General features: G+C 40.0%; 1 protein-coding gene across 1 annotated transcript in view; it reads left to right on the forward strand.

Moving 5' to 3' along the window:
* The window catches only part of ME1 (malic enzyme 1), a 185,174-nt gene that overhangs the window by 103,204 nt on the left and 67,511 nt on the right, over nt 1-14,459 (forward strand). The window contains exon 6 of the mRNA XM_055714270.1: nt 1,774-1,877. Coding sequence (XP_055570245.1) covers nt 1,774-1,877 — 104 coding nt within the window. The remainder of the gene's footprint in view (nt 1-1,773; nt 1,878-14,459) is intronic.

Genomic DNA, 14,459 nt, shown 5'->3' on the forward strand with positions numbered 1-14,459 from the left:
GAAGATAACTGATATCAAGCTCTTGCCAGCTTTTCCTGCAGCATCTAGAATAGGTGCATAATTATGATTTTGATTTTGCTGCTAGAACACCTAGAGTAATGTAAATACACAGGTAAAATTATTTCAGCCAACGAATATGCTACTTAAATGTGAATGCTACATAGAATTGGTGAAGGGAATGAATAAAATATAATGTAATGACTTCATCTTCATTTAGAAAGAAATTTTAATTTTGAGCTTTATTCATTCTCCAAAGAGTTGAACTAACAACTTCTGAAAGTCTGTTTTGAAATGGTGGTGAATTTAGCAACAGTTTTAGAAAAATCAGCTTTTAGTCCTGCTTGGTTCTTAAAAAAACTTCTAATCTGATGTCTTTACATTTTACGGAAGTGGAGAGAAAATTGAGGGAGAGACAAACGTCTCTATCTGTAGGTCTGCCTCAGGATACTCCCAGGGGAGGCAGAGAATACACCAAAGTTTTTAAGTTTCATATTGATACAAAATTAGTCTTTAGCAGGGGCTTTTGACCCAGAGGATTTTTCGGTTCTACAACATAGAAAAGCTGTGGAGGGAATTTAGACACTTTTCTAAAATATAGAAATCAGATTTCTGCTTCCCAGCCTGAAGCAGGCCGAGCAAGCTCTCCAGGCTTTTTGCTTCATGTTGTAGTTGAAGGCTCTGTCTTGGAAGGAGAGATGGTCTGTATTTTTCTTTATTATGTTTTCCTAGTTGAAGCTGGTGCACAAATTTCTGCAGCCCTGTTGGTTTTGCAAATTGGTTTTGGAAGAAAAAAATTTAGTCAAGCTCCTGAGTGATGCTGCAAGTCGTTTGGACATGTGTGGGAGGATTGCACGCTAGGTACAATGGAGAAATTAGCTTATTCATTTTCAGAGGCCTGTGAAAAATAATAGCAAAGAGTGTCTTTATATGAGAGTTCCTGGGAGAGCCAGTGAAAGTGTTGAGGCTGGGGAAGTGCTGTAGCTGGAGAGAATTGTCAAAAGTAATTGCAAAACACTTTGAATACGTTTTGTAATTCATGTTATAATGTGGAAATACATCAGACCAAAACAAGACCTTCTAGTAATGAAGACATGGAATATTACAGGCTTGGTGTTTTTGTGGACCCAGGGGAAAGTCTGGCTCGTGAATCTAAAGGAAGAAAAGTACAGGATTTAAGCATATAAAAATTCAGAAATCATACCCAACTGATGGACATGCATAACTGAAATGGAGACTGCTGGAATCTAAACTGATAATTTAAAAAGCTTGGAAGACAAAGGTTAAAGGCTTATTTATGTTTTGGCATACTGAATTTTAGAAAGCAGCACATTTTCTGAATATCAGCTCATCAACACAGTTGATGGACTCTAGGAGAGATTTGTGAAACATGATGATAAAAGTAAAGAAATTAGCTTTTTAAAAATGTCAGAGCACCAGAGCACTCTCAGAATGTAAAGGAAAAAGAGAAATGTACCAACTAAAGCTTTAAAAAATACTTTTGAAACCTGACTTCCCAGAATAAACTTTTACTTTTTCACTTGGAAACAATACACTTCCTTTGAGACTAGGGTATCCCTTTTCCTTCATACAAAAGGCTGTTTCTTTAATCTCTTTGGTGTGTTTCTTCACTCTTTATATAGAGTTAGATAAATGGATATGTACTTCATATGCCTGGGTTAATCCTCAAACACTGTATTGTCCCTTTCTTATTAACTTAGAGTGTACTAGTGTAACTTGCCTATATAAGAGTTCAAACATATTTTTTTTTAACAGGCATTGCTGAAAGATCCTTTGTATATTGGGTTGAGACACAAGAGAATCAGAGGTCAAGCCTACGATGATCTTCTTGATGAATTCATGGAAGCTGTGACTTCAAGGTATGTGATCTATCTGTGCTATTCGTTGGTGAATTCCACCATGACCTTCATTTTGGGAGAAATAAGGATCAGTAGCTTACGAAAGGAAGACAAGGTTGTTAGATTCCTGATGATTTTTATTTTGAGCATAGTATTTTAGGAGTTTATAGCTGCCTGAACTACTTGCCTTCAATATTGCGGTTTTACGAATTCACTGCATGAGTGGTCAAACTCATCTTGGTATGAGTGAACTACTTTTTCAAACTTTTTTTTTTTTTTTGAGATTTGCATTGTTAAGTATTTGCCTAGTAATTTTCTATGCCTTGTGCTGTGTCTGCCTAATTTTATCTGTCTCTGTGATTTCATATGAGAGACGTCAGCAGCCTGAAAGAAGCATCACACGTGGCAATGCCTGCCTCTGCCCCCACCAGCACCACGACAGGACTAAGCTTGCAATGTGTTGTTTTCAGATGTGGTATCTATACCAAGTCAGCTCTCTCTCTTGCTTCTTTTTTCCTATACAGAAAGTAGTTAAGTTTATTATTAGACCATGATGCATAAAGTAGTTCTTCTCACATGTCAAATAACACGTTTACTCGTATTTTCCTTGTTTTTTAAAAATATTTGGAATTCTAGCCCTGTATTCAATGTGTATACCTAAAATAGCCCAAGTGCCAGGATTCTTAGCAGAATGTGTTTGCTGCATCTGTACCCCGCACTGGGGCTGAGCTGAGGGACCTGGAAATACTTTCCAGCTCCTCGGTCTTGGCTTGTGACACACCTGTGTTTTGACTCTGTGTTGGAGCATTACCTGGATGTGTGCAACCTCTGCTCTTCCTGCCCTGGTTCCTGTGCAAAAGAAACTTGGCAGGTAGTATTAATTTCCACCCCTGAAGCATATACGCCTTCATGCATTACTCTACTCTTCCCCATCACCCCCAGCTGGCTGACACTCCCTTGTTCATAATCTTGCTATGGAAGTTGCTGGTTTGGCTCCACCCTGTAATGTGTTTGCTCCTCTTCTGAGTATTCCCTTTCAGATAAAAATGGTGCATTTTCATCTTCCTGATAGAATGTTCAGAGCATTAGAAATTGCTGGGTGGACCACATCTTGAGAATCTCTAACATACCCTTTATTTAAAATGAACCACAATTCTTCATACTGAAGGAAATTGTCAAAGTCGAGTAGAAGATTATCTCAATAATGTTTGAAGGTCTGGTTGACATGCTCCTTTTACTTAAACGTCTTTCAAACTCTATAATTTTGAGCAATTTTTGAGCAATTTGTGTTTTCTTGACCTTGTGAAAGATCAGTTCGTTCTCAGCTAAATCTCTCGTGGTCTGCAGTAGGGTCATTTATTTCATGTTTAAAGTGGAGCACTTACAAATCGTAACTCAAACTTTGCATGGTTTACTTGTGAATTGTTTCGGCCGCAGTGTGACATCCGTACTGATTATGATACTCATTTGCTAAGGAAGGGAAAAGTGATGTAGTTCAGTCAAAATCAAGTTTATTTGCTCAATATTTTCATATGGTCCTAATTTAAAATTTCTGTTTAGTCTGCTACTGGCAGATTCAGTGCTTGTAGCTGATTCTGGTGTGGTGGGTCTGACTTAAAGATGCAGGTCATTATTTGCTTTATTGTGTATTACTTTCCCTTGCCAGCCACTGTGGTGATCGAAGTAATTGTACACTTTGGTTAAATGCTAGTTCTTTTCCTTGTGAAAGTTTCTCTTACGTTTTTCTTTTCACTTTTCTTAGCCTCCTGCTGCCTGTTTCGCAGAGGAGGTGTTTGCTTCACTAATCTTAGATGCACGTTTGCACTATGACATTTTAGGCTAGTCATATTTATTGTTGGTTATTGCCAGGGTACTCCAGAAGAGGCTTTTTTATGTAGCACTGCCTAATCAACTCTGAGAATGGGCGGAGTTCTAGGGAAATCTGTTGTCGTGTTTTTAGTACCATGGGGTAGTGTTTCCAAGCCATGCATAACCATGAACATCATAAACCACAAAGCTGTCCTGTATTTTTAATAAGCCAAATTTAAAGGTGGGCTTTTAAGGTGATGAGAAATGTTTTCAAGTTGGAAAACCGTGTTACTACCTACTTTTCAGACCTTTTTCACCCTCATGATTCTTCAGTGAAGCCAAATGCTAATAAAAGTGGGAGCCAGGTTTTAGCAGCCCTGCCTGGGAATAAGCAGCAATAGGCGGCTGTACAGGGCACTGCAATTTGTACAGGTTTTTCATTGGCTTCCAAGGAATCTTCCTAGACACGTATATCAGCTTGATTTATTGTTAAATTTTGAAAATCTGTATTTTTATGAGCTGATGCAACATGATTCATAGTGTTTCATGTTGAAACATCACCTTAATACAATAAATGTCATGATGTGTAATAAAGAAAATACTTTATAAAAAGGTGTGTCATATGAAGGTATAGTTTCATCAGCTACAATACTTTCTTCTTCTCAGCTTCTTCTCCTGTTTATCTCCCAAAAGTTCTTCTTATGAAACAATTATTTATGAAAGAGTCAGGATCTTAAAAACCCCCACAACTTAAACCGTACATTACAAAAAGATTTTGGTACAGTACCCAGTGTGCTATTATGGCAGAATGGAACTAGTACAATGTGATTTTTCCCAGATGTGAGAAGGCAGAAGCATATGGAAAGTATCTGGATTTCTGTTGACATAAATCCAGTGAACAGCTTTTATTTATTTACGTATGTATACATTCATCTGTTTATTTATTTATTACCAGTGCCAGCAGCTGCCCTTTGAGGGCAAGGTGCTTTAATTTCTCTGGATATTACCAGGTGTTTCTTGCTTTTGTGTCAGTGCAGTCATTTGGGATAACAGGAATATTCTAAATAGAAGGAATGTTTTATAACATGAGAAAAAATGGACAGTTATCTTCATCACTGAGGAACATAGATCAAACTGGAATTCGGAAACGTTTGTTAAATTTCTGCCCTATGGAGAAATGAGTCATAAAACGTTTTATACAGACTAGTAAATTTTTCCAAATGAAAAGTTGTTCTTAAATATCTATGTTTACAGAGGACACTCTGAGAGGAGGAGCGGCTAAACAAGACTTTGGTAGCCAGGATCCACCAAGGCTTCCTGTGTAACCAGAGGAAATAACTCTATTTTTTTTATTCCAGTTCCTATTTCTTCCCTACTTGCCTGTGGTGATGCAAAGAGAAATATATCAGTGGCCAAAAGGTATTCATGTACAACAGTGAAGGGATTATGGAAATGCTGGAGGGGAAAGTATGCAGAATGGAGATGGAACAAGAAATGAAGGGAAAGGAAAAAAAGCACCTTTTTAATAAGAGGGACTTGAATTTCCTTGTCTGATGCAAGAAGTAGCTTTAAAGGCTCTGGAAATTTTTTCCTTATTTTGAAAGACACTTCATTTTCACAAATCTGGTAAAGATAACTCTACCTTGAAGGCCTCAAAAAAATGCCAGAGTAGGCAAGAACAGCATCCTACCAGTTTGCTTTCTGCTGTCGACCATCCCCAATGGAAGGCACTGTACACTGGGGAGGGACAATACTGACTTGCACCTATGATCTGTGAACAGATAGGAAACTTGTAGAAAAATGAAAGAATCTGTTGTAATTCCCATATTTCTTGCCCACCTATCGCAACCCTGAAGGATTTAGCAGAATTATTCTGTTATAGGCTAAACCCCATGGATTTGTGATGCATAAAAGCAACCCTATGTCATTGAAATTATTTTTCTGTGCATGTGCAATGGTGTTTTCAGTTTAATTTCAAAATGGAAATAATGGTGGTGGACCCTTGAAAAGTAATATCATGTGTCATTTATATTCTCTTTTGTAATCATATTTTAATGAAATCCTTCCCCACTTTTTATATGCTGTGCTTTTCTCAAGTTTGTGAGCTATAAACCAAGCTGCTGACAATTGTAATTCAGTATGTTCTGTCCTAAATTACCATGATGTAGTCATTATTCCTCATTTGCCTGATTACATTATTCACAGATGGTAGCAGAATTTCATTTCACATCATGTGTTGCTTTAAAACAGTGTTTTGTGGTAAGTACAGTTTATCTAACTTTGAGGACAACTGTAAATGTAATACATCCACAAAAATATGTAAGCATTTTATTAATGTTTTCATTTAGTAGATTACATTAGAATATAATTACATTTGCGATCAACTCTTAATTCAAACACCCCTTAGTTTTGGCAAGAGAATATACTGGGCAAGAAGTCAACATAAAAGGTGCTTATAGCTGTGCGTCATTAAGGAGCTGGTTGGACAACACAATGGTTCTGACAGTATGTTCAGGCACAGGTTGCGAATACAAGAACACTGGTGCCCCTGCCCTCTTCTGCACTGTAGTGGTGCAAGACCAAGACTTATATCGTGCCTATACATTCCCATATTGTTCAAGTTAAAGTGCGCAGGAAGAAATACTGCTGCAACAACTCCCTCCTATGGCCAATGTGGTAAAGATTTATCTGTTTGCAGATTTTGTCCCTCGGTGGGACCGGGACACTTTGTGGCAAATGTTTCAAGTCTATGACTACCTGCTGCTTCCACCGTTCAGTGAATTACCTTCATAGTAGGTAATTCTATTGTCCCTGTAATAGTCTATGTATATGTATAGAATGTAATATATTATAAATTCACTGTAGACAGCAGGATGAGAGAAAGGTGGGTCCTTAGGCAGAAGCCCATACGCTGCCTTGGCCGCAGTTACAATTGCTCTTTGAACCTTCCCTCCGTTCCTTCCTGTGGTTACACCTGAAGTTCATTTCCAGTCATTGATGGGTTTGTGTTCTTCCTGAAACTGCCTGAGCTCAGAGTTCATGCCCACCTAGGCTCCCAGGTGGACTTTGCTTTTTATACTGACAGGGTAAAACCATTCAGGAGGATCTGTAGATTGTTTGCCTATCAGACTCATTTTGTCTTTTTTTGCTTCTTGCTGAGACTTATTAAAAAGGCCCTCAGACTCAAAAACATTGTGGTTTTAAAGCAGGGATGATTGCTTTGGACAGTGGAGACTGTTGTGGAAGAGAAAAACTCAAGCAGTTTGATAAGCAGGGTTTATTTTTTTTATCCTAGTTCAAGCAGCTGCGATGAGGAAAATCGTCAAATTCTTGAATCTTCAAATTTTGTGATTAGCCATGATGACTTGCAGCTACTGTCACTTGCAACATTTAAAGTGGCAGCAGATGATGCCACCTCTAGGAAGTTTGTTAAGGAACCCTGAACCTTTCCCCAGGCGGTGGTGCTTAGTGGGGTACCCTGCCTGGAATTGTCATAGCCTGTCTAGGCAGGAGAAAAAGAGAAGTAACTTAGCTGTGGGATGTTTTCTGAGATGGGAGGCTTGTGTACGCACTTGGTGCTGCTTCGGTTGCCAGATCCAGGGGACTCAGAGCTGGAGGAAGGAGGACTGCGTAGAAGGTATCTACTTCTGTATATTCCATTAGGTAAGGGGGAGCAGGTTAGTAAACTCACCCGCGATACTAATATCCTTATAAACAATACGTCACAGAAAGAAGAATATAGGCAAGCAATCTTTTTTTTTTTTTGTTATTTGGTGCCTGGTACCCCTCTTCTTCCCTTTCCTGCTGGCTGATTTGGTGGTTAAATTATATTTGATTGCTGGAAATGTCACCAGTGTATCTTTTACAAACCTTTCGGATACAGTAAGTGGCATAAGGAAAAGTGAATCTGTCAGTGAAGCAAAATCACAGCAGGATAGACAGACCCTAATCACATCAAGATTATTTGTAGAAAGAGCCCTATTATTGTTTGTAATGCGAGACGTTAGAGAAATTCTTAGCAAAGATCAGCAGAGAAGCCTTGAAGAAATAAAATGTCATTCATCCCTTAAAGAAAACAAAGAGTAATGAGACCATCAAACACAGTATTGAGGGGGAAGGCTATTGTTTTGTTTTTGTGAGACAAGATAGAGTGTGGGAATATTTTTAGTACTTTTAATGTGCCTCTTGTACCAAAACTGATTCCGGAGCTCAGAATTGGATGTGTCCATGTTCCAGAATTGCTCAGCTATGTCCCAGACTTGCTGCAGTCATTCAAAACCCAACAAGTGAAGAACACACAGTTCTCAGGCTTTTCTTCTCCAAACTATTTTAAGAAGGGATTTTTCAAATGGAAAAGGCCTGGGTGATCTCAGTTACTTTCCTTCCTCTTTTATAGCTCCAGCAAATGGTGGACAGGATTCTCAACAGAAGCTAGCTGGTGTAATGGTGTTGTAAACGGAGCGAATGTTGCTTTATTTGAATAATTTGTGTGAGTGTAACATTTTAACAAGGTTTATATTGTTGTCACTGAAGTATAGTAGTTTTCCAGGCCATCAGAAGCAGCAGTTTCTTCATTTATTTTTTTCCTTTGGAAACTCTAGTAAAGTAAAATATCAAATTTTTGGCTGCAGTTCACATTAGAATGTAATAAGATATCTGTCCCTCTAATCCCAGCTCTGTGTCTCTCCCATTACAAGTCAAGAATTATTTCTACCTACGTTTCAGCTCTCAGTTTGGCTAATGGGATTGGGTACCCCGATGCCAGACAGTGACACTGCCGTGCGTTACTCAGTGGCTCACCCAGACTGCACCTGCTACCACCTGAGATTGCCGATCGTGGCAGCGGCTCAGGCCAAGCCCACGGGTGCCTCTGCAGCAGCTCAGCCCAGGCTGGGGCTGCAGGATGCCAACAGCAGCTGGACTTTGGTAGCCTCAGGTTTGCTGGTGAAATAAAGCCCTGCTGTGGGAGGGCAGAAGGCAGCAGATCCTGCCGAAGCCAGAGTCAGTGGTGTCCTCCTGGACTGACCTAGATGTCCTTACCCTGCCCAAACCAACCCTGCCCTGCATGAGAGGGCCTGACCAACTGCCGTGGTCATCTCCCATCTAGGAAGGACTTAGATCTCCTGTTTCTTTGCAGCCTCTGAGGCATATGTGCCAGTTACAAGAAGTTTTAACATATGGCTTGTTGACTGCCCTGGGTAGATGACATAGATCAAAGAGCTGATACTCTGAATTTCCTGGTCTATTGCTTGAGTAGGACTTTTAGAGTTAAAACTGCTTGTTACTGTCTCAGAGTAAGTGTCACAGGGGTAAGAAGGAAACTTGACTATTACAATCCTGCCCAGGCTTCTGAGACTACAGATGTTTTCGTCCGTTCTGCTTCATGATAGAGAAACGTTCCAGGCAGTGCACTTTCTGTAATGCATAACATTGATGTCAGGGTCTAGGTCAGTTCTCTTTTTAAAGGAAACAGCATTTATCAGATAAAATGTAAAATAAAGAATATGAAATGTTTAAGAGGATATAGTGGAGTCCTTGCTGCAGACCCAGGGACTGGTGGGGCTGCTGTGTTTTAGTTAAGCACAACAGGTCCACTGCTTAGGATGGCACATTACTTGACCAGATCCAGAACATCTAAGAGCTTCACCTTGGGTTTAGTGGGATGTAAAAAACACCATGTGGTGGGTTGACCCTGGCTGGATGCCAGGTGCCCACCAAAGCTGCTCTGTCAGTCCCCTTCTCAGCTGGACAGGGGAGAGAAAATATAATGAAAGGCTCGTGGGTCGAGATGAGGACAGGGAGATCGCTCAACTATTACCGTCACAGGCAAAACACTCTTGATGTGGAGAAATTACTGTACTGTAATTCAGATCAGAGCAGGATAATGGGAAATAAAACCAAAACTTGAAAGCACCTTTCCCCCACCCCTCCCTTCTTCCCGGGCTCAGCTTCACTGCTGATTTCTCTACCGAGCAGCAATGGGGGCTGGGGTCAGTCCCTCACATGCTGTCTCTGCTGCTCCTTCCTCCTCAGGGGGAGGGTCCTCACACTCTGCCCTGCCCCAGAGTGGGGTCCTCCACGGGCTGCAGGTGGAAATCTGCTCCACCATGGATCTCCACGGGCTGCAGGTGGAAATCTGCTCCACCATGGATCTCCACGGGCTGCAGGTGGAAATCTGCTCCACCATGGATCTCCACGGGCTGCAGGTGGAAATCTGCTCCACCATGGATCTCCACGGGCTGCAGGGCACAGCCTGCCTCACCGTGGGCTGCACCACGGGCTGCAGGGGAATCTCTGCTCCAGCGCCTGGAGCAGCTGCTCCCCCTCCTTCTGCACTGGCCTGGGGGTCTGCAGGGTTGTTGCTCTCACATAGTCTCACTCCTCTCTTCCGTTGCAATTTGTTGCAGAGGTGTTTTTCCCCCTTTTCTCAAATACGCTATCCCAGAGGCACTACCACTGTTGCTGATGGGCTCGGCCTTGGCAAAGAGTGGGTCCATCTTAGAGCTGGCTGGCTTTGGTTCCATCAGATGTGAGGGGAGCTTCGAGGAGTTTCCCACAGAAGCCACCCCTGTAGCACCCTGCTACCAAAACCTGGCCATGCAAACCCAGTACACACCACCACCCAAGTGTTGGTTGTTGTCTGGGGTGATGCAGTTGTGACATGTATGAATGAGGGCTATTCCCTTGTTTTATTTCTGCTGTGGATTATAAACGTTGTTGGTGCCCAGTTGCCTACAAATAATAAGTCGTTAATAAATATCACTGATATAACCTGTTCATCATTTGGGTATCGCTAACTTGTTTTGCCACTGGCAATAAAACAGATTTTTTATTTTCATTTATTAAGACATCACTGTCTTAAATTATTTGACTGGACTAAGCTAAAAATGTAAAAATCCATACACCTGACAAAGAATTTAGAACAAATGTATGAGTGTGGTAGAGGGAAGTTATTAGAGGTGACTGGCCTCAGTCTTCCTTAAGGAATTGCGTCTTCAGAGGCTCTGTTTGTTTGGCCCTGATTCTGAATAGAAGTGCTAGAAAACTGTAAATCAGCAGGCGGTTTTGAAAATGGAATTTTTATATAACATGGTCTATTACCTACTTTCTGGGGTTTTTTTGTTTAGAACTTACATAGAGCGTAGAAATATATGTTGTTCTTAGTTATTTTTAAATGATCCCTTATGACTTGCACCTGGAACAGTAACAGGCCAACACCTGCTCTACCAAAAGACTGTCTCACTCGGTTTGTTCCCAGTAGAGAATCTGTGATACCTGCCCAGTTCCTTTGCGGTTTGACTGAGTAAACCTGCATCCGTGCTGTTGACATTAATGGTGGACAACATCAGTGACACTAAAATGTTCAGGTAATACAATAAGCGGAAAAGGAGTATAGTAACACTGTAAATGTTCTGATACCAATATGTTATCTACTATTTTTTAAACCTTTTGACATGGGTTAAGGATCTGTAGCTGGAGGCAAGGACCTCTTTTACTAACATCTTGCATCCCAGCTGTACTTGGCTGGGGCAGGGGGCAGTGTCCTTGGGTGTTGAGGAAATGTCCCCAAGGAACTTTATTCCATGGTAGTGTCTGCAGCAGGAGGTGACATGGAGGGGAATTTATTCTGTCACCAGCACATGGGTAGCCCCAACTCAGCACAGACCTTTCCCTCATCCATTTCTGTCCTGAGCCTCACAAAAACAGAGGATAGTATCAACACCTCATATTTTTCATGTAGTATGCTTTTAGATTACAGATGCTACTGTGGTGTTTGTGTATCATTTGTCTCTGATTACATATCCTAATGTACAGTGCATATATGCTTATATCAAATATTTATTTCATTCTAAGCGGCATTTGTTACCTTTCCTATCATGGCTCACTGTTTGATATGTCAGGTACTTGCAAATGGTTGTATAACTGTATTTTTATACTGTTTTACACTGTAGTTGTACCCTTTTCAAACCAAATCTAGCGTGAGAGAATAGATACGTTGCCATGGATCTTCAGTGTATATCCTAGAACTGAAGTAAATTATTTCAGATCTTTTCATACCCGAGTATCAAAGTTTTTTCTTGTAAGCAATCGGGCATTAGGCAAACAACTGTACTCTCAGATTTGACAAATTACAGTATTCCCAGAATTTTATTATCCATGCTCCTTGAGATTGTTGCGAGACAGAGCACTTGCTGGAATCAAGGGCTCACAAACAAGTTTTTGTACAGTCTTCCCAGGAAATTGCGATGGAAACTTCAGTGGTTTCCCTGTCTGTCCTAGAATCTGCAGTAGTAATCCATATGTCCTTACATAGCAATATAGCCTACCGAAGTGTAGACATATGACACTTCTGAAAATCAGGATACATCTTTTTTTGGTGCTTAACTGTGAATTTAAACGCTGACTTAGAAAATGCAAGTATTTAACCGTATCCTGTGCAAACCTTGTGATATGAACTGTCAGCCAGGGATTTGGGACTGGGATCCAAAAGCATGTTAGAACTGAATTCTGGAGTTGTATACATTATCAGTATCAGTAAGTATGATCCATTTAAAAATAATACAGAGTACCTTAAATGAAGTATCTTCTGTGTCAGGAACATCCTGCTTAAAGACTTTTTCCATGTCATTTCAGTATAATAAACATGGACAGTGTCTTTTACTGCATTCTCCATCAGTCTGGCCTCTTTATAGTCCTTAAAGCTGTTGCAGAGTAAAATATTTCCCCTTTTATATGTGAGAACTAAAGCAACGGATGACAAAACTGGATCTAAGTGTCCTCCTGGGCACAATCCAGTTGCCTAAACATAGGGGTCCAGTGTCACACCCTGTCTGGCCTCCAGCTGCTGGTCCAGGTACCATAGTTGTCTCACACATCCTCAATCACATCTGTCAGCTCTGTGCTGGTGCCGTGGATATCCTTGAGTGTTTCGTATGGCACGAGATTCCTGCGTTTGAGCATCTGTGCCAAGCCCCAATGTCTGTCTGTATCTCTAGGTGCTCGGAGGCTTTCAAACACTGGCTTTGAGTGACCTTTTTAGTGTTGCACAGCAAGACTGTAACAAATAGAGGAAACCCCTAAATATCCTATGGGGTAGCCTTCCACCTATAGAGCTATCCCTGACCAACTTCTCATATCGCTACCATTTTGGTAAAATTAGAAGTTGCTTGCAGATTTTGCACTTGACTTGTTTTGAATGCATAGAACTGCCTCTCTCCTCCTAATCCTGCAGTCATCTCTGTACCGGTTTCATGCCAATAAGGCATACTGAGATGTTGTTTAATTGAAGGGAGCTAAAGTCTACAGCTTTTAACTGCAAGATTGTGCAGCCTATTTACTTTACTGATTCGTTGTTTCTTTGTTTAATGTAGAAGTAAGGCGACAGTATTTGGTAACCACAGAATTTTTGACGCTTTTTGGAAATTCCAGATACACATTATATTTCTGCATTAGCAATCACTAGTGTTTATGCACCACTGTAAAATATATTAGCCTGGAAATGACTGAAAAATGCAACACGACGCTTCAGACCCACTGCCATATGTAAGTGCAATTAGCTGACACTTCATTGACGCCCACAGTGGTGCCAGTGCTAACAGCATCTGAATGGATCAAGTTTAGCTAATGCGCTTGTTTAATTACAAAAGTTCTTTGCAATTTGATAAGTGAGTTTATTCAAATAACTAGATTTCTGGTGTTCCAAGGGATGCTGATTATACCTGCAGAAACAGATAATAGTTATCTGGTAGGTCATCTTTATGTAACTGGGGGCGTATATGAGAGAACACAGTACATTTTGAAAAATAGATTGGGGTTTCAGTGATTCAAAGTTCTTTTTCTTCTAACCCCTTACCTTTTTAGAACCTTGCTAATAATTAGGGGGAAGAATTTCTACTGCTTTCCCTGCGCTGGCTCTTGCAGAAGTAAATTCTTTACTGTTTTATCTCTGGCACAATGTTACTTTGATAGTTCTCCTTCTAAAAGTGGAATTTCGCTTAGTACAGAACCAGAAAGTTGCCTGTTTCAAACATTATACTTTGGAAACAGCGAGAGAAGTATCACTTAATTGGCTAACTTTATTTCAGATTTTGGTGGATTTTACCATCAAAGTTAATCATTCATCTGCTTGCTGGTCTGTATCAAGTGTAAATGGCTACTGGAAAGGGATTGCTGGCAGGGTTTTCTTAAAATCTGCATAGCTCATTTTCAGAAAAATGGAGTTAAGTACTGCTAGAAAAAGTTAAACCTTTCTAGAAGCATAGAATCATAGAAGGTATTACTTCTGCAAATATGTAGTTAAAATGATACTATAAAATTATTTTTATTATCATTGCTTTGTGATTAATTCCAACTGCTAAAAGTAAATTCCTTTTTTTTTTTTCTTTTTTCTTTTTTTTTTTTTTTTTGTTTCCCTTTCTTAAGGGCCTCAGTGGAATAGGTATTTGGAATCATTGCTCTTGCTCAGGATAGAGCTCTGATCTAGAAAACATGCACAGGAGTTATTTTTCCTTTTACAAAACATACGAATAGGAGCAAATTTATTTGTGTCTGTTAGATACACTGAAATGTTGTAATGATAGTTATTAATATCAGAAGAGTCTGCAAACCTGAAAGCATATTAAGAAAAAATGCAGGAAAAAATAGTGCTCTTTTAATAAGCTATTAGCTGCCACATGTAATTAAACTTCTATTGTATTAATTTTAGGTTCTTTACAAGCTTTGAAAATGTTTAAACAGCATATTTTTTTGCCTAGATGTTATCTGGGTTTGTGGTTGCATACTTGATAGAAAATA

This window comes from Falco cherrug, chromosome 6 (assembly GCF_023634085.1).
Source record: "Falco cherrug isolate bFalChe1 chromosome 6, bFalChe1.pri, whole genome shotgun sequence".
NCBI lineage: Eukaryota > Metazoa > Chordata > Aves > Falconiformes > Falconidae > Falco > Falco cherrug.